This window comes from Amia ocellicauda, chromosome 5 (assembly GCF_036373705.1).
Source record: "Amia ocellicauda isolate fAmiCal2 chromosome 5, fAmiCal2.hap1, whole genome shotgun sequence".
NCBI classification, from domain to species: domain Eukaryota; kingdom Metazoa; phylum Chordata; class Actinopteri; order Amiiformes; family Amiidae; genus Amia; species Amia ocellicauda.
Window position 1 is genome coordinate 14,258,735 of NC_089854.1, and position 25,293 is coordinate 14,284,027.

At 40.4% G+C, this 25,293-nt stretch overlaps 2 protein-coding genes across 3 annotated transcripts in view; one reads left to right on the forward strand and one right to left on the reverse strand.

Annotated features, from left to right (window-relative positions):
- Positions 1-7,532, forward strand: part of LOC136749544 (metastasis-associated protein MTA1) — a 41,933-nt gene extending 34,401 nt beyond the window's left edge. For both annotated transcript variants that reach the window (XM_066703952.1, XM_066703951.1), the window contains exons 12-20: positions 92-207; positions 420-571; positions 783-969; positions 1,792-1,881; positions 2,976-3,134; positions 3,927-3,962; positions 4,984-5,015; positions 5,409-5,563; positions 5,979-7,532. In XM_066703952.1, coding sequence (XP_066560049.1) covers positions 92-207; positions 420-571; positions 783-969; positions 1,792-1,881; positions 2,976-3,134; positions 3,927-3,962; positions 4,984-5,015; positions 5,409-5,563; positions 5,979-6,132 — 1,081 coding nt within the window. In that variant the 3' untranslated portion in view covers positions 6,133-7,532. The remainder of the gene's footprint in view (positions 1-91; positions 208-419; positions 572-782; positions 970-1,791; positions 1,882-2,975; positions 3,135-3,926; positions 3,963-4,983; positions 5,016-5,408; positions 5,564-5,978) is intronic.
- A 1,408-nt stretch (positions 7,533-8,940) lies between these two features.
- On the reverse strand, positions 8,941-23,664 carry LOC136749545 (beta-1,4-galactosyltransferase galt-1-like). Its single transcript, XM_066703953.1, has 2 exons — positions 23,538-23,664; positions 8,941-13,439 (listed from the first exon to the last, which is right to left on the reverse strand). Exon 2 carries the CDS (start codon positions 13,428-13,430, stop codon positions 12,009-12,011), a length of 1,422 nt encoding a protein of 473 aa, XP_066560050.1. The 5' UTR covers positions 13,431-13,439; positions 23,538-23,664; the 3' UTR covers positions 8,941-12,008.
- Between the last annotated feature and the right edge of the window lie 1,629 nt (positions 23,665-25,293).

The window sequence follows — 25,293 nt, forward strand, 5'->3', positions numbered from 1 at the left end:
GAAGCATTTTCATCTTTTGTATGTGTGTGTGTGTGTGTGTGTGTGTGTGTGTGTGTGTGTGATATCTTTCTTTCTTTTGCATCAAACCAAGCAACAAACCCAACCCAAACCAGATCAATATGAACAACGCCAAAACCGGTCTGGTGAACGGCTCTGGATCGCAGGGACAGAGTGGCAGCACTGGCTGGGCTTGTGAAAGTTGTTACTGTGAGTGCATCATCTTTGAACTAAACAATCTGTACATTATTTTAACCTACTTTAATCAGTGTTTGAGGCAAGTATTGGAAGCATAAGCATCTGAGCAGGTTGCTGATCGATACAAATTTAATCACAAAATCATGTTGCCACACTTGCCATGTTGTTGGCATTTTTGTTTGTTTAGCTCCTTCTTCTTTAACGTGCCGTGCGTTCATCCTCAGCTATCCAGTGCTATCAGTGGTATTCCTGGGGACCTCCCAACATGCAGTGTCGACTTTGTGCCATCTGTTGGAGCTACTGGAAGAAGTACGGAGGGCTGAAGATGCCAACCAGAATCGAAGGCGACAGGCCAGGTCCCACCAGAAACAGTATGGTTAGTGAAAACATTTGATTCCTCTTCAGCCATTCCCCCCAACTCCCCCACATCTGTTAAGCTAATTCTCTGAGGTTTTTGGTATTTATGATTAACAGAAGCCAGTTAGTTCCAAGATTGTATTTAAACTTGCCGTTTGAAAATGACAAAATCAACAACATTTTTGTTTGTGTAGGTAGTCTTATGAGTGTTTTTTTTTTTTTTTAAACAGACTCCCTTTGGATACTGGGTGAAGAACGCCAACCCCAAATACACCCTGAAGACCAAACAGGCTTTTTACTTGCAGACGACCAAGCTGACCAAAATCGCGCGCCATCTCTGTCGAACTCTGTTACAGCCAAGAAGAGCAGCCCGTCGACCGTTTGTACCTGTCAACAGTGCTGCCATCAAGGCAGAGTGTGAGTACGCCATACAATTAGGCTGAACACCCAGCCTACAGCTGGGAAAACGTTTTGTTTGTGGAGTAACATCAAGCTTCAGCTGTAATGTTTTCAGGATCTTTATGGCTTGCTGTGCTGATGCTCAACACTGGTTGTTCAGAATGGGTTAGTGTGACTATAGGACTCCCCACAAGCAGCCAGGCATCAATGTGAATTTGCCGTTCTTTGGATGAAAACGTGAAGCAAACCAGGGTCAAATACTCCTGAACAGGACCGAGACCTGCATTTGCCCATTTGCCATTTAGTCCTACAATACATTCCGAATCTAAGACTATTCTTGACTCACCTGGAAGCAAATAGATGTCTCTGTTGAAAGACACCAATGAGATCAAAGCTAATGGTGAAAAACTGAAGGAAGTATGGTTCAGTAAGATGCCAAACATTTCAATCATTTAAAAAACTGAACCTTGCCCCTGGGCTGTGCTAGTTGAGAGAGAGAGAGCTGTCCACTCACCAGAGAACCCAGATCTTTTAATGGGACACAATTTGAAATTCTGATTTGGCTAGCCAACAGCGACACCTTGTGGAACTGCATGTTTTTTCTTTCTTTCTCGTCTTGTACATTTTCCATTAATGCATCAATTAATTCAATTCCAAGTTGCATTATGGTGAAATCTATCCCTTCCCCCTTCTAACTGAACAACCTAATAAATGACATGTTACGAAGCAAGAAAGCAGAAGTTATACACTTTTGATGTCAGTTTCGTTTCCCTCTGATCATGCCAGGGCCTAGGTTTGAAATCTTGCTCATAGAGTGTGCTTTGATTTCTGTTGAATTAGGCACAGCAAGACTACCGGATGCAGAAAAGCAAGTCATTAAAATGAAGCCAGTGACCCGGAAGCCGTTGGAAGTAATTGTAAAGTACCTGGGTAAGTCATTTGTTAGTGAAGCTAATTGTATTGCTGATCTTTCTACATTAAGTCCTGGAGTTGTTCCCAGCGGTGTCATGCAGCTAAAACTGGCTAAGTGGGACCCATTCTTATATATTAATCTCTTGCCTGTCAATCTGTTGGCACGATTAAACTCACCTCTGTTTCTGTTATTAAACAAAAGTCCTTAAAAATGGGATGCATTCTGTATTGTACTAACTATAAGAACAATCAGGTAAATAAATACGATTGCAACTGAGCTCTTTAGTCCCACTTAGTCCCCATTAGTAAAGCATTTGAACTATTTAACTGCGTCATCCTAAACAGTAATCACTCTAAACACCACCTCCTACCTTTCTGAACCTCACTGGTGCGGTTACTACTGCTACTACAGCTTCTTCAGGGGAAACATCACTGTCACAGGCATCTAACTCTGCTTGAAGCCTTTCTAATCTCATCTCTTGCCAGTTGATCAAAGCCATAATAAGATAATAATAAGCTAATAAGTTAGCATTCTTGTAAAAACACGTTTATAGACACACATGTTGTCGTGGCTTATAAAACAATAGTATAAAAGATAAAACAACAATGCCTATATTTTTTATTTCCTTAAATGTATGTGCAAATTAAGGGTCTGTCTCTAAATTGAATACTGTAGACGTGAAGGATCATCTAAAATAAATAATAATTACTCAAGTCAAGTCAATTCTGTTCACCAAACTATCATTTTTCAGTGAACTTTGAGCGAGAGGTGTAGTTTGTCTTCCTTAAACAAATACAAAGAAATCATCAGCCAGCAATACTGAAACACTGAAACACATTTAATACAGTTGTGCTTACATTAGACAGCTTGTTAATACAGCTGCTACTATTAATAATACTACTAATACTAATATTTTCTACACAGTACATATTCTACAAATGTCATATATATTTTCTCTCTATGGAGTGGTGCCAATTATTCTATTTCTCTGCTCTCCAAGCCAAGATTCTGACCCTGCCTGCTTCACCATTAATGTTTGCCATCCCAGTCTGCCTTGAAACAATGCCTTCTTTGTGGCTCTGATGGAGGCCTTGCTGTGTCGTCTTTGCAGAGCTGCACCCGTACGTAAAACCCGAGCCAGTGAAACCTGCCATTAGCCTCGCGCCACATCCAGTGAGTGCCAGCGTAGCCAAGGTGGGACCCGTCATCAACCACGGCTCCACTACCATCCTGGGCAAACGCAGCTATGAGCAACACAACGGCATAGAAGGTGAGTGGCCTCCCTGCCTGTCATGCCTTGTATAGTTTACGCCCCTGTGCATTTCATGTTGTTTGAATTGGGCTTTCCTGGCAATGCTTAATTGAAGGTTTGAAAAAGAATCCAAATGTGGCTCTAAGGCAGTCTTGTTTTGATGTTTGCTCCAAAGTCTAAATAAAATATAATGGAACTTTTCTAAAGAGCAAAAGTAATTGGAGAAGAACTGGACATACCCAGAAGATTAAAAAAACAAAATCATGTTGTCAATGAACCTGCAGGGTTTCTTTGGTCAGGACACTCCTTTTTAACATTTGTTGAATCAATTTATTTGTATTAATTTAAAATGTTTATATTTATTTTATAGTTTATATCCAGTTTATATTTTAATAGAAGTCAACTCTACTAATCGCCATCACTATAGTATAAAAAAAGCAGATGGCTTAGTGAGGGCAAACAAGTAAACACAGAAACATTTGATTTATGCCTGATCACACATTTAGTGGAGCCCAGCAGTCTTCCGCACTGTACTGTATTGTCCCTAATGAGCTTTCTAGTTGATCATTATTGAGTCCTACCAGAAGGTGGCGAACTATCATTAATAATGAAATGTCATTCTTTCATTTGATTTCAATAGACTGACCTGACAAAGGAAGAAAATCATTCCATGTAGTTTAAATTGTTGAAAATACACTAGAGTGACTCTGAGATACCTGTTTCAGCCAGTAGCAGTAAGGAACACAGGAACAAATACATTTAAAACTCCTTTTTCTTCTTTTTGTGTTGGTGTGGGTGTGTGTGTGCTAGGCCATATGAAGAAACGGTTACTGATGCCTTCCAGAGGTAAGGAAATTACCTGTTCTGTTGTCTCTCAGTTTGTTGTAACTAGCTTGAATCCCTTCATTGCCCTGTTTCATATTCTGCAGTCTACAATTGCTTTTATTTGCTTGTATAGGGATCCACCCTTCATTGCTGTGTTTGCGAAAAGGGCCTTCTTCTTTTGTCTGAAGGCTTCCGACAGCTGAAGCTTACGGAAGATCACAGCACTACGTTAGTGAAGAATTAGCTGACGGATGAATCCTGTAACAGGGATTGAAATCAATTCTAGGGTGTTTCATTTGTGTTGCCGTTTCCTGTATCTGAGACTGAAGACTCTTTGAGGTCAAGGAATAAAACAATTGAATGTAGCTGTTAATGGGTCTGATTTGAGGGGGGTGATTTGACTTGAAGCAACTGCATTTGCATGGCCCCTATTATTACCATAGGCAGTCATAGCTCTCAACTTTCCAAAACGTCAGTGTGTGAGATTTGTCACATTAAAAAGATGTGGTGACAGATCCCGCCGGCAAGAGCAGGAGCCTGAGGGGGTGTTGAGCGGGAGTGGGGGGGGCAGGGTGCGCACGCGTAAGAGCGTGAGATGGAGCCTAAATGGGTGAGACTTGAGAGCAATGGGCAGTACAGGTGCATTAGCACATGACATTGGCCGAAGAACACATTTAAAATCCACAACACATTTGCAAGTGATACTACATGTAGATCCACTTTTGTGTACAATTGAAGGACGAAAATACAGTTATATCAAACATATTTCACATACAAGAGATAAGCTAATTTAAGCAGTTGTTTTTTTGAGAATTATTTCTATGAATTTATCGGAAAATGTCACACAAACACACAACTGCACACATGCACGCTATATGAAATTGCATAGAAGAATGCTGTTTTAATTTTTGTTTTGTTAATGAAGAATTTGGAGCATTAGAAATGAACCTCAATCCACTGTGAAAAACTGGCTGTATAATCAACACTCCCTTTATCCCTTTATAGCTGGGTGTTACAGTGATATTTTTTGTTTGTTTTTCAGGGTTGCCAAATCACAGCCAAGTGAGACCAATTGTAAGTATGGAGTTGTTGTTTTTAATAAACTAACTTAATAAGCAGACTTTCCAGTATAAAATGTTTAGGCAGGCTAATTTAAGACGTGGTATTCTTTGACTTTCTGGTATACAGCATTACCGCACCCTTTTTGATTTGGTTTATTTCTGTTTGTGTACTGAAGCTGTGAGCATAAACGCCATTGTCCTTTATTTAGTGACCTTTCATTTGAATTAATTTTAACAAACCATCCCTTTGCTTTGAATCAGTTGCCTGTCCCATGCTGCCCATCATTGGAAACTTAATGTGGACTGTTTTAGCTATTTCCAAAACTATGTTCAGGATAGTTTTAGTATAGGACCGTCTCTGTTTCCAGCTGTCTTTTAATTTTTTTTTGGTTTATGGTTCTCCAAGGCTACGTTAAACAAGAGCTACCTGCTGAATGGGAAACCTCTGGAGAGGAGCCAACGCGTGATGAAGCAAGGATCTCTGCCACCTGTCAAAGGGCGACGGATGAACTGGATTGATGCTCCCGATGATGTCTTTTTCATGGCCACCAATGACACCAGGTAGAGCACCAAGGGATAACCAGGCTAATACCATCACGATCATGTCCTCGGTTATTCAACTCGTTTTAGTGGTTGGTCTGTATAATGGGTCTCATTGCGTGCATGAACCTATTGTGTTGAAGTCGCTCCCCTAGAAATGGAAGAGCATTCAAAGCCCCTCACGTATTTGCTAATTTTATTTATAAACATAAAATCCATCATTACTTACTTTCCTTTTAATCCTGAAGAAAAAAAACGACAACCACCTCACAATAGACATAATTATATCTGCACAGGTTAGGAAAATTTTACAAAATTTGAGATTGTCCTTAGATCCCCAAGCCAACAAGTCTCCACCAATCTAGCAACATCCTGCCATCCCCTGACCCTTTCCAAGACTTGCTTGGCTAATTTCCATCTTTTGTTTTTGGTGTAGAAAAGTCCGCAAGCTCCTCGCTTCTTTTGACATCAAGAGAGCCGCCCGGCAGCCTTATAAACAGATCTGCGTCAAACACCTCCAGTCAGACCTGGAAACTCCGCTGCAGCTTCGGCACCCAGTTAATGAGGAGCCAATTGTCATAGAAGATTAACTGGGAACATTGTGGCTGAAGGACTGAATACCTCCCCACAAGCCCCTCACCCTCTGGATATCATTTCAACTTCTTCTTGGGGGAGGTGGGTGGGCACGTTGTTGTTTTTCTTGTTTTGTTTGACCAAATTACAAGCTCCCGAAGAGCCGCGTGCCTGGAACTTCATGACACAAAAAATTGAGGCCTGCACCACTTTTTAAAATGAAGTTCTCCAACTGTCCATAAGGAGGAGGTAGAGAGGGTTTTTAAAATGCCAGTGTGTACAGACCTGTATATATATATATGTATGTAAAAAAAAAAAAAAAAAAAAAGAAAAGGAAAGGAAAAACAAAAACAGACTTTGTAAGGCTTTTTGTGACACTGGCTTTTGTGACAGACAGTCAGGTCTAGCACAAGCCTGGCCTGAAGATTTTGGGTGTGGAACCGGGTATGGGTGGCGGTTCTGTTCTTTGGCCGTCTTTCTAACAGTGAGTAAAACACAAAGGAAACAAAGCTAACATAAAACAAAAACAGTGATAACAATACCAGTAACTGTTGTTTATCTCCCCGTATTTTTTGTACAAATGTCTATCTTTCCTTTATTTTGATCCTCTTTCAACTTTCTCAGAAAGAGTTGCTTTCAGCTTGCCAGTTTCAATGAATGTTCTTTGAATGTGTACTGTAAATGCTGGAGGGAATGCCATTTGCTGCTAAGCCGCATCCAAATGGTTTGATTAAAGGTGGAGGTCTTGTGGCTGCAGCCAACTCAGATACAACCTGAACTAGGGATTCAGTAAGGCTTGTCAATGGAGACCTGAAGAAGAGCTTCACATATAAAAATGTCTAAAACCCATTTGAGAAACCAAGCCTGACCTTATGCCCCAATCTAACTTGGTGAAGTAAAGCCTTAACTTAAGTACTGCTGTCCATTTGATGACTAGGACAGAAAGGTATGCCAAACACATCTAGTTACTGAAACGAATGCCGATTAATGTAAAATCTCCAAATGGTTTTGATGAATCCATGACTTTTCATTTGTTCTCATTGAGGCTTGTGTTTGCATTATTATTCATTGTTTATCCCTTCAGTGCATGCTTGTATGAATGTATGTACTTCTGGGCCACCTTCTCAAATTTTGTGTGTGAGGCAATTATTTTGATGGAAATGGAAATGCTAATTATTATCATTACATTGAAAACAAGCTGAACTATTGTATAGGACATAAAGAGCCCATAGCTCCTACAAGCTAACATTGTAGTGGATTGGATTACAGAAGTCAGGGAGAGAGACAGCAGAAAAGTGGTTAGCATGAACAGACATGTGGACCTCTGAGGAACATTTTTTATTCAACATTTTAGGAGTATCACAAGACAATAGAAGCACCAGAAATATATATATATATATATATATATATATATATATATATATATATATATATATATATATAGTTCTATCCAAATCACTACCCAAGTTCCATAACTCTGGTCAAGACTTTGTATATGAATGTGTGTATGAGATGTGTGTGTTTTGTCTATTTTAGTAGTTCTGAAAGAAAAAAAAGATTTAATCTGCCTCCTAAATGATTTGATTATTATAAGAAAGTATCCTTTAGGTGCAAATGTATAAGAAATGTGTTCCAAAAAGTATAACTGGATCTGCAAGCCTCTCAAATACTAACAGCCAAAATAATTTTGCAAAATACAAACCGACACTTTAGAGAATAAACCAGACTGACATTATGTCTGATACATTTCCCTTTGGAGTTTGAAACTGAATATTTTATAGGTCAATTGCACCAAAAAAAAAAACAAAAAAAATGTTAGTTCCCCCTTATGTGCCAAAATAAAAACACAAAGGACAAATATATTGACATACTGCACCTTCAGCTGTACCATATAGTGGGAAGATCAGATGTGCATCAAAAGTTGTTTTGTTCTCCAAGCTAAAGCTGTGTCATTTCTTCATGTGAGTGAAAGATTTCTCATGGCCTGCTAGCAGTTTATCTACATCAGCAAAGTTTTATTTGCAAGGTCAGTGTTAACCTCTTCAGACACCACATTTATTCTGCATAAAACATTGAAACACTAAGTTCTCTAACATGTAGGGTCAAGCTCAGCTTCCATTTAAATGAGAGGTCTTTATCTTTACCTATAATGCATGCATATATTTATCAAAATGGATGGTTAGAATGGAGAAAGTTAAAACAACACAATGCTTATATGGAGTGTTTCTTTTTTCTTTTTTTTGGAAGTGTGTGTGTTTGTGTATTTTCCTGCCTTAATACATCTTTTGAGCTGTCAGTTGCCACTTATCAAATTCAGTTGTTATTTCACTGACATACTGACTGTGTCCATTCTCCATCTTCCTCTTTCTTCATAGCTAGCTATCTGAATCCTTCATTTGGTTGATGAAGCTTATTAGTTTCTGTTTTACATTGCTTGTGTCAAACAGCTTGCTTGCTTGTTTTGTTTCAGTGTTGTTGTTTGGGGTTTTGTTGACACTGCTGGTACAAATCCACAGTAATGAGATAAGAGAGATATTTTGGTTGCTGTATGCACTCAATTTCTGTGATCATTTAGTCATTAACTATTTATTTCCTTCTTTTGTTATGCTGATACTTCCCCATAGCAGTTTATTGGGTGGGACACAATACATTTCTATCAATACTTCGAAGTACAGTACCCACCCCCACCCTCAGCTTTTTACATTTAGAGATCGGTTTATCTTGCAGAAAGAGGTGGCATTCTCATAATCTACCACATCCTAGTGATGAAGGCCCTGCAACAGAAAAAAGAAATAAAGAAATGGAAATGCACTTTTCTAGATTTCCAACATCCTTTATTTAGTATTGCACTGCATCAGGAGTACATGTAACCCCAGTTCTGGGGTTATGGAACTGAATCCGGAGCCAAATTTCATTCATTGCCGAGACCAGCTGATCGGTACCGTCGTACAGGCTTTGACGTTAAACCAAGGCCGTCTACCTAGTGGACGCTAAAGACCCCACGACACAACGGTTCTGTGTCCTGGCTAATTTCCACCACACCGCGCATCAAGTATAAAAACAAATAGACACCTAATGGGATCTCCTCACCGACGCTGAAGATACAAGGTCGGATCGAACCAAGACGGCCGTTGTTTTCTGGGAGGGATTGCAAAGGTTCAAATCAAAGTCACTGGAGCAATAACATTTTTCCCCCAAAATATTTTTTTTTCATGCTGGAGTTTTTGGGATTATATAAAAAAATGGATGAAAACATCATTACTATGTACTGGAATTCATGGTTTGACTTGCTGTATGCTGTAAAACATAGAGAAAACATTTTCCATGGAATGGACTTCTTGAAATGATCATACAGTCCGAAAATTCAATCAGGCCACTTTGCTTAATTCCCTCCCAGAGAACTTCTTCCTAAGGGGGCTGTGTAGCAATGTTTTTTCAGTGTATATCAGATTACACATTGTTGTCTTCATTGTGCATTTTATATCCATTGTTTGTTTTTGCCATGGTGCTGTACCCATTAAAATTGGAACATACATGGGTCTCTGCAGTTTCTGTTTTACTTATTTCCATTCCTGCGGTTGTGTGTAGCCAAAATGCTTTCAAAACAAGTTTTAAAAGGTATTTAAAGTAGTTAAACTACTGACCTGGAAAGTACATTATTTGAATAGGATATATTGTACAATTTCAGATTATCAGAAATATAGATTCATATTGAAAGTCATTTTTTAAATAGAATTCTAGAAGACACTTTTATTATTATTGTTACTTTCCTATCCAAGAAACAGATATGTTGATTAGTCTAATGTTGATAAGCCCAAAGAGCACTATTCCATTTGTTGGGAATTTATCCCCAAACATGTGTTTGGATGTGTGATGTGTGATGCCTAAAATTGCCAAGCAATTCCAGCTGAAAATGAGGGAAATCAAACACTCCTCAAATTTGCGTGTCATTTTAATCTGGTCAGGTAGGCTACAGCACTGAAAAAGCATCACAACCTATGGCAAGCCGTTGTGACATTTAATCCATAATTGCTGATATCAAGAATCCAATTGTTGATATCAAAAATATAATTGTATTCTTGATATCAGCAATTATGGATTAAATGTCACAACGGCTTGCCATAGCAACCTCAAAATGTTTGACTTTATCTTTTCCCAAGTTACTCAGTCTCTGTGTGTAGATGAAGAGTGTTTTGTCTGTACTAAATGCACTAAGGTGCTCTGATGAATGTTTCAGTAAAGTTTTCTTTTAGTGCATATCATTCGTCTCTCTTGCATTTGAATACACATTGGTAATGCTGGGCGAGAACCATCCTTTTGTAAAAACTACATTTTTGTTCTTACTGTATGACTGAAACCTCATCTTTAAAGAATTTCAGTCTGGATTCCTTGTTCACTGACAGTGTAGAAACTTTTACTTTGGTTTCAAATAGTTTCGATTTAAATCTAAATCTAAACAATTGACATGTTGAGGAAATGCAAAAAGGTACAATCTCTATGTTAATTTCTGGGTTCACGTTCAGCCACTGAAATTAAAATCAAACCCATTCTGCAGAAACCAATGCACTGTACTGCAGACTGAATTAAACACTAATGGGATGTGCTTCTGAACAGAGTGATTAAAACCCTTGAATTTTTTCTTCTCGGGATGGAAGGAGCTCTTTGGCATTTTTGTTTTGTTCGGTTTGAGAAAATACAATTTTACAAAAGTTGTTGGACAGGAACGCCATGACATGAATGATTCAAGTCTCCACCAGTTTTGTATCTGAAGTTTCATCTCAAAGTCAACAAGAAGCCGATAAAGAATTTTTAAAACAGGTGTACAGGTCTAATGATATATATATATATATATATATACACACACACACACACACACACACACACACACACACACACAGATACACTGTAACAGGTTGGGGGGCCCGTCACAAGAAAGGGCTGCATGTAGGTGGGGTCTGGTCTTGAAACACACAGTAGGGAGGCAGGCAGAGGGTACAAAACAGGCTTGCCATTTTATTGCTTCCCTTAATGGCAGGCACAGCGTCAAAAAGCAAAACAAAACCTAGCTCTGTCCGAGCACTAACTAAACGGAAACAATCCCTAACTACAAAACAAACTATAACAATAATAACAGTAAATGCCTGGGTCAATGGAGCCGAACACCGGGCAGACAGAAGCATAACAGGGGCAAGGCAGGTTCGTAGTCACAGTCCGTAATCAAAGTTCGTTACCGGTGGGAGGTTGTCAGACAGTCCTAGGTTTAAGAGGGAGAATGGTCCAGGTCCAGAAAAATGGTCGTAAGCCAGTGAATCCGTCAACTGTGAACTTCTCCGTCAACTGTGAACTTCTCCGTCATGTGCACCTTGCTACCCCAGCCAAGCATGCACACCCTGGTCTGTTTCCTGGTTCCTTTTATAGGGGAAGTGGTGGGCGGGGCTATGGCCATCAGGAGCCCTGCTGGCTTCTGGGGTTTGGAGTCTTGGAGGAGATGTTTTGTAGTCTCCTCCACTGAAAGACCCGCCCTGACCCCAGCCTTGCCTCTCACACTGCCACAACACACACACATGTTTTCTATCAAAACGTATGTAAGGCTGAGCACTAGCCTGGCCTGAAGCTTTAGGGGATAGGTATGGGTGGGAGTTTCGCTCCCTTTCTTATGGCCTGTTAGCAGTCTTATAAAAAACATGTTTTATAGCCAAAAGGTCTATTAGCCGGCTTTTGAGAGTTAGCGTTTTGAGACCATTTGATTCCATCAGTTGTGCTATGCTAACGAAACAATTAATTCAAATGTCTTCAAACTGGACGCACAGAATTGAAAAGGTTTTGATCGATTCGTATGAATCTGAATGAGTAAGCAATCAGGCTGAAATGGCAAAATAAACAAAGTACCCCTTTAAGTTGCTTTTACCCTCCCTAAGATGGTTTTCTTTAACACTTCATTAACAGCTGGTACCAACTTTTCTGAGTAACTCCACAAATGGTCATCTCGGATTAGGTCTGACTGGTGCAGATCATGTCTCTGAGGCCGCCTGATGTGGTACATCCGTGCAAAATTCTGTTGGACTCTTATTGAATGATATTTAAAGTTCAAAAGTCCGTGGACTGTGACTTCCTGCACTAACCTGGGGTTCACAATGATTTTGATAGGATTCAAAATCCCTGCTGCATTTGGCTCTCGGTAAATGTGCTCCAGCACGTTAACCCCAGGGATGTCTTTCCATTCCTGCAAGAGGAACCTGCCACTCTTTTCTTTGATGTTTTTAGGGAAAACATGGTTCTCGAACTCAAAACCTGTGTCTGGACCGTTCTCTTGTGTAAGGTTTTCCATCATCTCATTCCAGGTCCTGTGCTTTAGGGGTAGAATGATCTCATCAATGTCATTCAGGGCTACGTATTTGGTCTTGTACATGTACCTGTACACACAGTCATTGAGGGCTGCCAGCTGGCCGTAGTAGTGCAGATCTCCAGGAAATTCAGAAGGGTGCCATCCACCAGAAACTTTGATGTAGGACGTGATCAGCCAAGGTATGATGTCCACAAGGCCTGTGCTGTGGTAGAAATCTAGCACACTTTGGATTTCTGGGCTACAGCTGTTTTTGTAGATGGCCACTTTCTGGACCCCTAGCAGTTTGTACATCTCAATAGTCTGCACAAGCTGCAAGACATTGTTGAAATTTCCAAACATGGTCGAAATGCACACTGTGAAGTTGTAAGGGAAGGTGTTGGTCTGGGGCTGGGGCTGGCTGTTGTGTATTGGAAGGAAAGACACATCTTGGTCCCCTCTCAGGGGAGTGTAAACTGCCAGGTGTGTTGGGAGGCTGCAACCTTGAGGGATTTTGCAAAACAGGTCTGCTGTGCCATAGACGAAGCCGAAGTGGTCTCTGTGGATGTGACACTGCGCTCTACTTGTGAACTTGCGGCCACCGCAACAGAACAAACAGTGGTGATCAGCCATCTCTGACCGGTAAACTATAGAAATAACACGGACATGCTCTGAATCCCGCTTGTCTAAATAAGCAGCAACTACAATTGTTTTCATGCCTCTGACGGGAACCAAGGGGTCGATCTTTGCAGGGGCACCACACACCTCTGGAGGATTGGGAGACTCTGTGGCTTGATTGGTTTTCATTGGAGCAATGTCATCATTCCCTTTTGTGTTGTTGTTTCCCTGTAACTCTCCTGTGTTCAGCATGTAAAACTCCATATTATTGTTTCTGTAAGCCAGAAATATGATTAGGGTGATGATGATAAAACATATGGACCAAAGTAGGTACTTTCTTTTGTAGAGAGAAGTTGATCCTTTGTCAAGCATCATGTCAACCAACTATGAAAAAAGAAAATAAATAAATAAACAATTAAACAAAATAAATGTTTTTAATCCATATCATACATTTCTCCCAACTCGGCTAACCACTTGTTGTGGCAAGATTTGAACAAAGTGACCACAGAACTAAATTACATTGTGCCATCAGGAACTTGTAGATTCCATGTAATGTCCAATTGTTGTAAAAACATTTACTAATTATATATATAATGTGCATATATGCGTGTTATATATATATATATATATATATATATATATAGAGAGAGAGAGAGAGCGAGAGAGAGATAGAGAGATAGATATTAGATTAATTGGGTCTATTAATCAACTAATGATTTTATCAATATTTTCTCTATTTAATCAAGCAAAAGTTGTTTAGTCTGTTCATTATAATAACTGGCAATTATACATTTAACACTAGAAGCGCCAACATTTCGAACTACCTACAAGAGCCAAAACCGCTCATTTTAACCGATAGCTCTTTTAAAGCTCTGGTATAATGAAAGGCAAATGATCATATAAAACTAGCACAAATGGAGTATTGTATTTCAATGGAAAAATGAACATAAAACACTTAACATTGTACAGTACAAGCACTGACTTTGGGAATGAAACCTGAAACACTGGACTGAGATGCCGCTAACAGAATACATTATGAAACTTGATGCAGATATGGCATGGGGGTCTGAGGGTTTTCATCTGACATATGTGCGTACATCATGGTGTTGAAATTATTAAATGTAACGCTGCTGCTGTCAAGTCCAGATGGGAAGCCTGGACATAAATATATATTTTTCGTTACACAGGCTGTATTTACCCCAATATAATAATTTCACACACATCTAATTTAAATCTGCATGCTTGTAGTAATGAAATGGAACATGGACTGAGCGTTTGCTGTATGAGAATAGTTAGCTCTCTATTGTTTTGTCATAGTTTGTCTTTGTTCTTTTTTAATATATAATATTGTAGTATTATATTGTACTAATGAATCTGTCTGATGTAAATGGTTTCTTCATCTTTATAGCTAAATTAAAATGAAATTATCCAATCATAATGACATATGAGATTAACACTGTTAAATCACTTCATAAAACAAATATTTAAGCAATATAAAAATAATAAGATAATAAGCAAATAACATTATTTCCTATACCTTCCTCAAATCTCTGGTACAAGGTAGACTCTCTGAATATTCTTGGACAGTAGTGGACAGAGCCTGGCCACTTGGCTTCTATATTTGAAATGAGGCAGGTAGATTCACAGATCTGGGAATAACTGAGGTCAAGTCATGGATGATGTACAGAATTATCCAAAGTCTGATACCCTACGGTCTGGCACTGTTATTTTCATGAGTTGCTGAATCATTTTTTAATTAATGTTGTGATAATGTCATAAGCACCTGTGCATTATGTGGTGAAATTATATTCTGTTAACCAAGTCTGCCTCATTTTGTCCTGAGGATGCCTTATTGGAATCTGACTGCTGTCCATAGCACCAATGATGTTGGGGATCTCTGCCTAATAATGTAGGCTACTTAATAAAAAGTATACAGATGATACCTATTCATTATATTGCATATACCGATAGGTTGCTACTCTGGCATAGCCAGGAGTGGGGCCACAGACCCACTGTTACAGACTATTTAAACAAACTGAACAGAGCGGGGTGACAACAACTCTTGTACCCTCTGCTCAACACAGTAGCAGCAGACTGTTGCTCCTCTGGCACAGCCAGGAGCGGACCACAGACCAACTGTACAAATTAACAGAATGCAAACAGAGAGGAGGAGCAAACATTCTTGTGCCCTCAGCTTCACATCACAGTGGCCTCCTGCTCATCTAATGCAGTTAGGAGCAGGTCACAGATCTGTCATCAGAAAATATACACACAGCTAGCCTCCAGACACTGGGATAGCCAACAAGAGAACAGAACCTTCTGCTCAACCAGCACAGCTAGGAGCGAGGCGACAGCAATCTCTACTGGCGCTGTTATCAAAGGAACTATATACAGAGCAGGGCAACAGAGATCAACTCACGGACAGGCTCTATTGTACAGTTCAAACTAACTATATACACCACAGGGTGCAGGAACTAGGTCATGCACCCTCCGTGCATTTGACAACTCCGTGCAATTGACAACTGCTGTCCAGCACAGCTAGAAGCAGGACAAGACAAGACAGACAAGATGTGGGAAGCTCAGGGGAAGGGGGCATAGGGGCAATCAATATAAACAACAAAGGATTGTATTGGACTAATACACTTATACAGGGCAACATTATCGTAATTATCCATATACTCGTTGCGGGAGACAGCTGTTTAATTCAGACAGAGCTAATTCTAGTGGGACGTATTGCCAGACAAGAATGGATTTTTAAGAAATAAAACCCTGCCTGGCTGCACCTCACGTTATATCTTAAAAATGGCTTTTGTGTGAGCTAATGGGTGGACCTGAGCAGGCATGTGACTGATGACCGATCTCACTTTATGTGGAAGTCAAATCTCAGTGTAAACGGATGTGAAATCGATAGGTTATCATAACCACGGTTCCCTGAAAAAGAAAGACAGACATTACTTAACGGGAAGAGCCTTCTGACCTGCCATTGAAATCATGTACCAAAGCTGCCCAATAGGGGCCCTGCTGGCAGGAGGAAGTCCCATCCCCGGTGTCTTTAAAACGTCTCCTCCTGATGGAGCTCCCTGCCATTTCTTCATCAGGAAGGTCGTCCAGTCGAGTGACCCCTGAAGAGTAATGGCTGTCTTTCTTTTTCAGGGAACTGGGGTTATGATAAAAACTTATCGTTTCCTTTCAAATCGAAAGGGAAGACATGGGAAGACAATACCAGAGCTGTCGGGAGTCCTGACACCTGACTAAACCTAAACCCACAATGACAAGGATAGCAAAGCCTCACGGAGCCTGAGGGCTAGCAGTTTGAAGTACCTGGGAGCCCAAGCTTAAGTGCAGCCGGTCCGCCACGTTGAGGTGGTAGAACCTTGTGAAGGTCTGTTGACCGGACCAGGTCACAGCATTGCACAGATCCACATTCCACAGAAGTGTGGCATCGTGAAAGACAGCCCACGATGTGGCTTGTCCCCTCGTTGAGTGCACTGAGATGTGTTCAGGCATGGGAACATGTCTCGTAGGTGAGCCGGATCACGTCTGCCAGTCGCCGTTTTGAAACCGATCTCCCTCTGGTGGTGGAACTGTAGCAGACAAACAGTCGGTTGGATTTTCGGCTCTGCGCAGTCCTCCGCATAGTGCACCTCAAAGCCCGGACAGGGCAGAGTCTGTGTAGTCTGCGGTCCGATGTATGTGGAGGGGGATGGAAAGACTCCAGGACAATAGGTTGGTTTATATGGAACGCCAACATGACCTTGGGCAGGAAGGCCGTGTTCGTCCTGAGAGTGACTCTGTCATTGCTTCCCGAGAAGGTCAGACAGGCTTTATCCACAGACAAGGCATGGATTTCACTAATTCTCCTTGCCGACGTTATCGCTACAAGGAAGGCCACCTTGAGCGAGAGGAAGCAGAGCTCCCATGTGGAAATCCGCGCTGATCATCTATGCCAGCGTTGTGAACCACAATTGTCTCGGCCACCGGGGGGCGATCAGGAGAACTTGAGCTCCTTCCTGACGAATCCTTTCCAGTGTCAGTGGAAGAAGTGTCAGTGGGGGGAAGGCATACAGCAGCTCCTGTGTCTATGAGTGAGCAAAGGCGTCCAGACCCAGGGGGCCGCCTCCTGTCTCCAGGTAGAACCACAGAGGACAGTGGGTCGTTGCATGTGTTTCATTCTCCACTCTGAGCTGTCTGGACCTCCCCTGGAGAGAATGTCTGCTGCTGTATTGGACATGCCCAGCAGGTGTATTGCTCTTATTGAGTGGAGATTGTCTTGTGCCCACAGGAGAAGTCTGCATGCCACCCGATAGATAGTCTGGGGGAGTATAGACCTCCCTGGTGGTTGATGTAGGCCACCACTGATGTGTTGTCCAACCAAACCAGGACATGTCTGTCTGCCAGACCGTGGCGAAAATGGTTCAGTGCCAGTTGCACTGCTTGCAGCTCCTGTACGTTGATGTGTGCGGCTGACCAGAGGCCGCTCCACACTTCTTGGACTCCCATCCCATTCCAGACACCGCCCAAGAGGCGTCTGTGGTGATAACTTCCCATCTGTGCGGGCATCCGAGGTGGGAGCCGCCGACAGAGGTCAAGAGAATCTGGAGGAATAGAGCCGACCAGCCACCAGTGGAGTAGTCTCCGTCTCTTTCCTCTCCCACACCACTATCTCTAAATAGAAGGATAATGGTACAGGAGGTAAAACTGTGCAGCAGATCTCAGTGGAGGGACCGAGACCGGCTCCAATCAAGACTCCTACTGCGCACTTAGAGCTTCAAAGAGACAAAAATTAAGGATACAATAATCCGAAGAGGATAGCAAAAATTTAGACTGCACAGGTGAGCACACTTCTTAAAGCTTTAAGGCAATCACAAGCGAGAAGCAATAAAGCACATTCACAGGCAGGTGAAAGAAGAAATGGCAGGGAGCTGCATCAGGAGGAGACTTTTCACAGACGCTGGGGGCAGGTCCTCCTCCTGCCAGCATAGCTCCTATTGGCCAGCTTTGGTACATGCTTTCAATGATTGGCAGGTCAGAAGGCTCTTCCCATTATGTCATGGCTGTTTTTCGATTTGAAAGGGAACTCACTGTATGCGGACGTCAAATCTCAGTGTAAACGGATGTGAAATCTTACTGTATACGGGAGGATCTAACTGTATGCATATCAGTATGTAATGTATGCATTTCAGTATGTAGTGTATGCGTCTCAGTATGTAGTGTATGCACTTCTCAGTATGTAGTGTAAGCATCTCAGTATAGTGTATGTACCACGGGGTGAATTATTTCCCTAACAGCACCTCATAGTTTAGCCTCTATAAGACTTCGAGGAACTGAGGTAGCACAATTTAAATTATCAAATTAATTGAATTCGGCTAATGTTTGGTTAGCCTGAATTAGTTATACCAGGTAGCCCAGGTCTCCAGCAATACCTGGGTCTCCCGATACCGGCACGCATTCAGTTCAAGACATTGACCCTTACCAACCACTGTCTCGACCACACTGCACCAAGCTACCTTCAGACCCTCGTCTCTCCATACATCCCCTCCAGACCACTGCGGTCTTCTGGGGTCAGAAGACTAACTCTGCCTCCTCTGCACTCCCCTTCCTCCAGAGCTGCTCCTTCTCATCCCTGTCCCCCAAGTGGTGGAACGCCCTTCCCACTGAAGTCAAAACAGCAGTCCCTGACCTCCTTCCAGCACTTACTCAAAACACATCTTTTCACACAGTACTTGTAATTTAGTCATTTACTCTCCTGTAAGATTGCACTTATACAATGTTTTGTATAAGTACCTGCATGTAATACCTTGCACTTGTCCACATTGAATTTCATCTGCCAGGTGTCAGCCCACAACTGAATATTATCTAAGTCCCTTTGAATAGCCTGTGCTGCCTAGATTGTATCTGCTGAGCCACCTATTTTAGTATCATCTGCAAATTTGACAAGTTTGCTAACTATCCCAGAGTCCAGATCATTAATATAGATTAGAAAAAGCAAACACCACTACTGATCCCTGTGGAACTCCACTAACAACCTCACTGCAGTTAGAAGCAACTGCTCTAATCGATACCCTCTGTTTCCTACACATCAACCAGTTCGGGAGCATGTCAGTTCACCCCTGACAATTCGTCCCACAACAATTCATCATTATACATTCTCCACTTGGAACATTTGTAACCATGAGTGCATTCACTTATTGTAGAGTCATAGAACACACATATGTGTATATACAGTGCATCCGGAAAGTATTCACAGGGCTTCACTTTTTCCACATTTTGTTATGTTACAGCCTTATTCCAAAATGGATTAAATTCATTATTTTCCTCAAAATTCTACAAACAATACCCCATAATGACAACATGAAAGAAGTTTGTTTGAAATCTTTGCAAATTTATTAAAAATAAAAAACAAAAAAAGCACATGTACATAAGTATTCACAGCCTTTGCCATGACGCTCAAAATTGAGCTCCGGTGCATCCTGTTTCCACTGATCATCCTTGAGATGTTTCTACAACTTGATTGGAGTCCACCTGTGGTAAATTCAGTTGATTGGACATGATTTGGAAAGGCACACACCTGTCTATATAAGGTCCCACAGTTAACAGTGCATGTCAGAGCACAAACCAAGCCATGAAGTTCAAGGAATTGTCTGTAGACCGCCGAGACAGGATTGTATCGAGGCACAGATCTGGGGAAGGGTACAGAAAAATGTCTGCAGCATTGAAGGTCCCAATGAGCACAGTGGCCTCCATCATCCATAAATGGAAGAAGTTTGGAACCACCAGTCTGGCCGCCCGGCCAAACTGAGCGATCGGGGGAGAAAGGCCTTAGTCGGGGAGGTGACCAAGAACCCGATGGAGAGAGGAGAACCTTCCAGAAGAACAACCATCTCTGCAGCACTCCACCAATCAGGCCTGTATGGTAGAGTGGCCAGACAGAAGCCACTCCTCAGTAAAAGGCACATGACAGTCCGGCTGGAGTTTGCCAAAAGGCACCTGAAGGACTCTCAGACCATGAGAAACAAAATTCTCTAGTCTGATGAAACAAAGATTGAACTCTTTGGCCTGAATGGCAAGCGTCATTTCTGGAGGAAACCAGGCACCGCTCATCACCTGGCCAGTACCATCCCTACAGTGAAGCATGGTGGTGGCAGCATCATGCTGTAGGGATGTTTTTCAGCGGCAGGAACTGGGGGACCTGCTCCAGAGCGCTCTGGGGGACCTGCTCTGGACCTCAGACTGGAGTGAAGGTTCATCTTCCAACAGGACAACGACCCTAAGCACACAGTCAAGATAAGAGTGGCTACAGGTCAACTCTGTGAATGTCCTTGAGTGGCCCAGCCAGAGCCCAGACTTGAACCCGATTGAACATCTCTGGAGAGATCTGAAAATGGCTGTGCACCGACACTCCCCATCCAACCTGATGGAGCTTGAGAGGTCCTGCAAAATAGAATGGGAGAAACTGCCCAAAAATAGGTGTGCCAAGCTTGTAGCATCATACTCAAAAAGACTTGAGGCTGTAATTGGTGCCAAAGGTGCTTCAACAAAGTATTGAGCAAAGGCTGTGAATACTTATGTACATGTGCTTTTTTTGTTTTTTATTTTTAATACATTTGCAAAGATTTCAAACAAACGTCTTTCACGTTGTCATTATGGGGTATTGTTTGCAGAATTTTGAGGAAAATAATGAATTTAATCCATTTTGGAATAAGGCTGCAACATAACAAAATGTGGAAAAAGTGAAGTGCTGTGAATACTTTCCGGATGCACTGTGTATATATACACACACAGACACAACTATTTTGTATTATTTATCGTAATGTATGTTTTTAATTGGTGCATTCATTTCAGACTATAACCCCAATTATTACATTTTATACAATTAGTCACGAGAGCTGGCAGCAGTGGCTATTGGCTACTTAAAATAAGTATCATGTTTAAACTGTGTATCAGTTGGTGCAGTGGTTAGGGAACAGCACTGTAAACCTGCCAACTGTATTTGATTCCAGATCAGTACTTGTTATTTTCTTATGTGTACATTATTATTATTTTTTAAATATATAATTTCCTGGAGTTAAACGCTATCAGAGTAGAACGAACAATTAGAAGGCTTTTGAAAATACAATGCTACATATGGAGGGTCAGTCCTTCTGACAAATATAATTTATTAATTTGTCTTAAGCGTTAAATTCAGTACATGTGTGGATGCCTTATTATTATTATTATTATTATTATTATTATTATTATTATTATTATTATTATTATTATTATTGATTTCATACATTTGTAGTATTGCTAGATAAAGCCTCCCCTTTAAGAGCTGTCAATCGCGGGGTGACTGACATCTGTATTTAAGCCCGGGAGGGATTTGCCGCAGAGGGAAACGACTGTTGTGTCGGGGGGTGGAGGGGGAAATCGGCCCACAAAAGGCATGCGTGCTGTATACGTTTTTATTGAATTATTTGTTTTATTTAGAATAATTAAGAAGATTGGACTTCGGTCGAGAGGGGGATTGTGTAGGACTCCGATTTAGGGAAGGGCATGTATTTTAATGCATACCAGTTCAACTTCACTATTTAAGTGAATCCTCCTGTATGTTTTAATTGTATCTTTGAAATTGATGCACTGCAGGACAGCTAATGGAATTAATGGCCATTTTATCCTTGTATTACAGGTTCAGAATTATCACGGTTTTATTTGCATCTTAAGTGTGTGTGTATGAGTTATTGGAAAGTTTCACATTTGTTTGTAGTTTATTTTCCTTGTTGTCTTTTTTGTTGCTTTTAGAAATGTATGTATAAGGTTGGTTATTTGTTTTCACTTCTGCACTCTACCGGTTATTACGGATTTTAAAAGGAAATGTATTCTGGAATTGATTGTTATATCTGCTGCTATTTACAACTTGTGCACTTGAGTGCAATATATTCTGTGTTTTAAATAAAGGAAACTACTTTTTAAGTTGGTTTAAGTCTCTGATGCATTTTCTGCTACAAATTTTTAGGCTAAATTTGAATAATGATGCACTCGAACTGGATATTAATGAATTTGTCTTGCTGTCTGATTTGCTGCTAGTTCATGTTCCCTGAACCGTGTTATTGAAACGCAATTCTAATTAGGAGGAGAATTTAAAATCCTTATTAATCGCTTTCTAATTGTTCGTTCTACTCTGATGCGGTTTAACTCCAGGAAATTATATATTAAAATGTACACAAGAAAATAAGTACTAATCAGGAATCAAACCCAGATCACCAGGTTCAAAATACTGTTTTCTAGCTACTGCACCAAGTGTTGGTTTAAATATGAAACCTATTTTAAGTAGCCTGTAGCCGTGTTGCCAGCTGTCATGACTAAATGTATAAAACTTAATAATTGGGGTTATATTCTGAAATGAATGTACCAATTAAAAACATACATTATAATACATAATACAAAATAGGTGGTAGAAATCGCCCCTTGAGCGTGAAACTGCCTGTATTGTAAAGGGCAGGCAGGATTATGCATTATATTTGATTTATTATGTATTTAAATGACCGGTTAAAATAACCCAATTCTGGCTATTCTATACAAACGTGTTTAACTTATTTTATGCAGCTAAAACACTGTAGGCATGTTTAATACATATAGTTAGGAAAAGTCACGAACGGGTATGTAGAAAATTCAAATTTAAATAACCAAATTGGTCAAATTTGGCCAGCTCTGTGCTTAAAACAAAATGAGCAATGCTAAGACTGTCTGAAACTAGGAAAACAACAAGATGGCTGCCTCTCACCTGTCCTGTCCTGTGTCTGTCTGTGGCAACTTGTAAACAAAAGTATTTACCTTACTTCTCAACAGTTGCTTTAAGTAGCTTTTGTCTACCTGCCACCAATTCACACCTAACTGGCTCTATCCTGCAAATCCTTGACTAAACCACCTTGAATTGAATTACTCTGCATTATTGCACTTTGTAATGCTCTTGTGTTTTGCAAGTCACCCTGGAAAAGGGCATCTGCTTAGAAATAAATAATACATACTTTAAATCCAACACTTTGAATCAACAAACCCCAAACTTGTTTTACAAGTTCCCTTTTACTCCCACCGAGCCCTTGAGCTTTTAATGTTTTCCTTAATGTATTCAACAAAAGAAATGGTTTAGCTGGTATTTGTGACACTCCACCACGAAACCAGTCAGAAGTCGCAAATACAGTATTTTCAATTTAGTGAAAAGTAATCAAAAGGGTTTTCAGTGTTTTTGTATACTGGAACATTTTAACATTCCATTTCAGTTTTAAAAGTTATCCAATATAATGTGTAAGTGCTATAAACTGGACATTTCTTGAAGAGTACGTATGTAACATGGATTCTCTCAGTCACTTTAGCATAATACCAGTTGTGTGTCATGCTGGTGCTAAAAGATGTGATGTTAATGTAGTGGGTGATACAATAGTCATAATGACTATGACTTACTAATGTGCTAAACATATCCAGGTGTAGGTCATTAGCAAATCCTACCTTAAAATAACGTGCAGAGGCCGGTTGCTGTTTGTGAGTGCTGGTACCGGTGTGTGTTGAATTGTTGAAGAAACCAACACTTGATGGTTGTGTAGTCGAACGGCGTACATACTGTCAACTGTTGCAGTGCTTTATCTTCTTGATAAACAAGTTCTCCCTGTAGGTTTTGACCTGTTATACAGGTCTGGGTAAATCGTGACAGTGATATGGTACAATAGTGCTACAATAGTTTTATGCTGGGGAACTATTTCTGGAACTGGGAATAGACACCCAAACTGGTGTCCCTATTTTCATGTGGTCTATTATTGAGAAATGTTAATATTCCAAGGTTTTCTTTATAATGTTTAGAAGGAAGTCGCAAAAATAATTTTAGGTTCTATTGATACTAGAAAGGGTCCCCTTTTACAGTGCAACAGTGTTCTGCTGGGGAGCTATTTGTGGAAATGGGAATACACACCCGATTCGGTAACCCCATGCCACGATTTCTAAACTTGAATTGCATTGTGAACATTCCGAGGTCAGCTTTATAATATTTAAACGAAAGTCCCCAAAACCATTCCAGCTCCATTTGATAGTAGAAAGATAGGGCTGGGCGATATTGCCTAAAAATATAATCTCTATTTTATTGAAAATTATGGATGATTCACGATTTCAATCTCGATTTGGCCAGACATATGTAAGTATTGTATTTATTATTATTATCAAACCATATCAATGTTGCAAGTCTGATTTAAATAAAAACATGCTATTAGTACACCACTTTATGCATTAATATAAGTAAAATAACGCAAGGCTATTGTAGAAAGAATCTGAATTCAAGTCATACTTTATTGAATACAATTTTGCATTAAAAGGAAAATTACCACCAATTAACACCAAGAACAAAATCACACACTAAAAACACATCCAAAAAGCTGCATAAAATAATCACACATGCCATTTAGCAATGCCGGTGGTTCTCAACCCTGGTCCTAGGGACCCTCTACCCATTCTGTTTCTTTTCCAACTGAGCTCTCAATTATCATAAGATGGTATAAGAAATTTGAATTTGAACGTTTTATAAGATACACAATTTAAAAAGTCACATTTATGTAAATTATAACTCCAATCAAAGTGTTCAATTAAAAAGTGAGCTCATTCGGAACACAAACCAGCAAAGTAAGGGGTCCTCCAGGACCAGCGTGGAGAACCACTGAGCTAGGTGGCTTTAAACAGCTTTAAACAGGGCTTTCCTACAGCAGCTTGCTCCTCTGGTGATGTATAAACATCAACATTAAATTTGCCATCCTCTAGAGTCTCCACCCTTCACATAGGTTCTTCATCTCTTGCCGTAGATCAGTCAGGAGGTATAGATCTAGGATGACAAAATGTTCTTATTTTAAATATGAACAATGGTCATATCAGTACTAATATCACATGAAACATAACTACTTCAGTAAGGTGGATTACTACCCTGAAGAAATTATAATAACTTGTAGAAACTATTGTTTATGTAATTACATAAATTATGTTTTGAGCTCTTACTCTCTTCAGTTAGTGGAACATGGTCTGAAAGGTTTTGCTTGTTCATCACATTTCTAGTAGAAATTAGGGGTGTCACCTGGCCCCATAATACCCTGGGACTTTGAGGCAGAACTACATTTTAAAATTACCTCTAAACTGAAAGAAAATAACATGTATATAGTTTCTCCTCTGCTAAATTAATAATGTTGTGCAAGGGAATATGGGGCCAGGTGGAAACCCTATGTAGAATTGC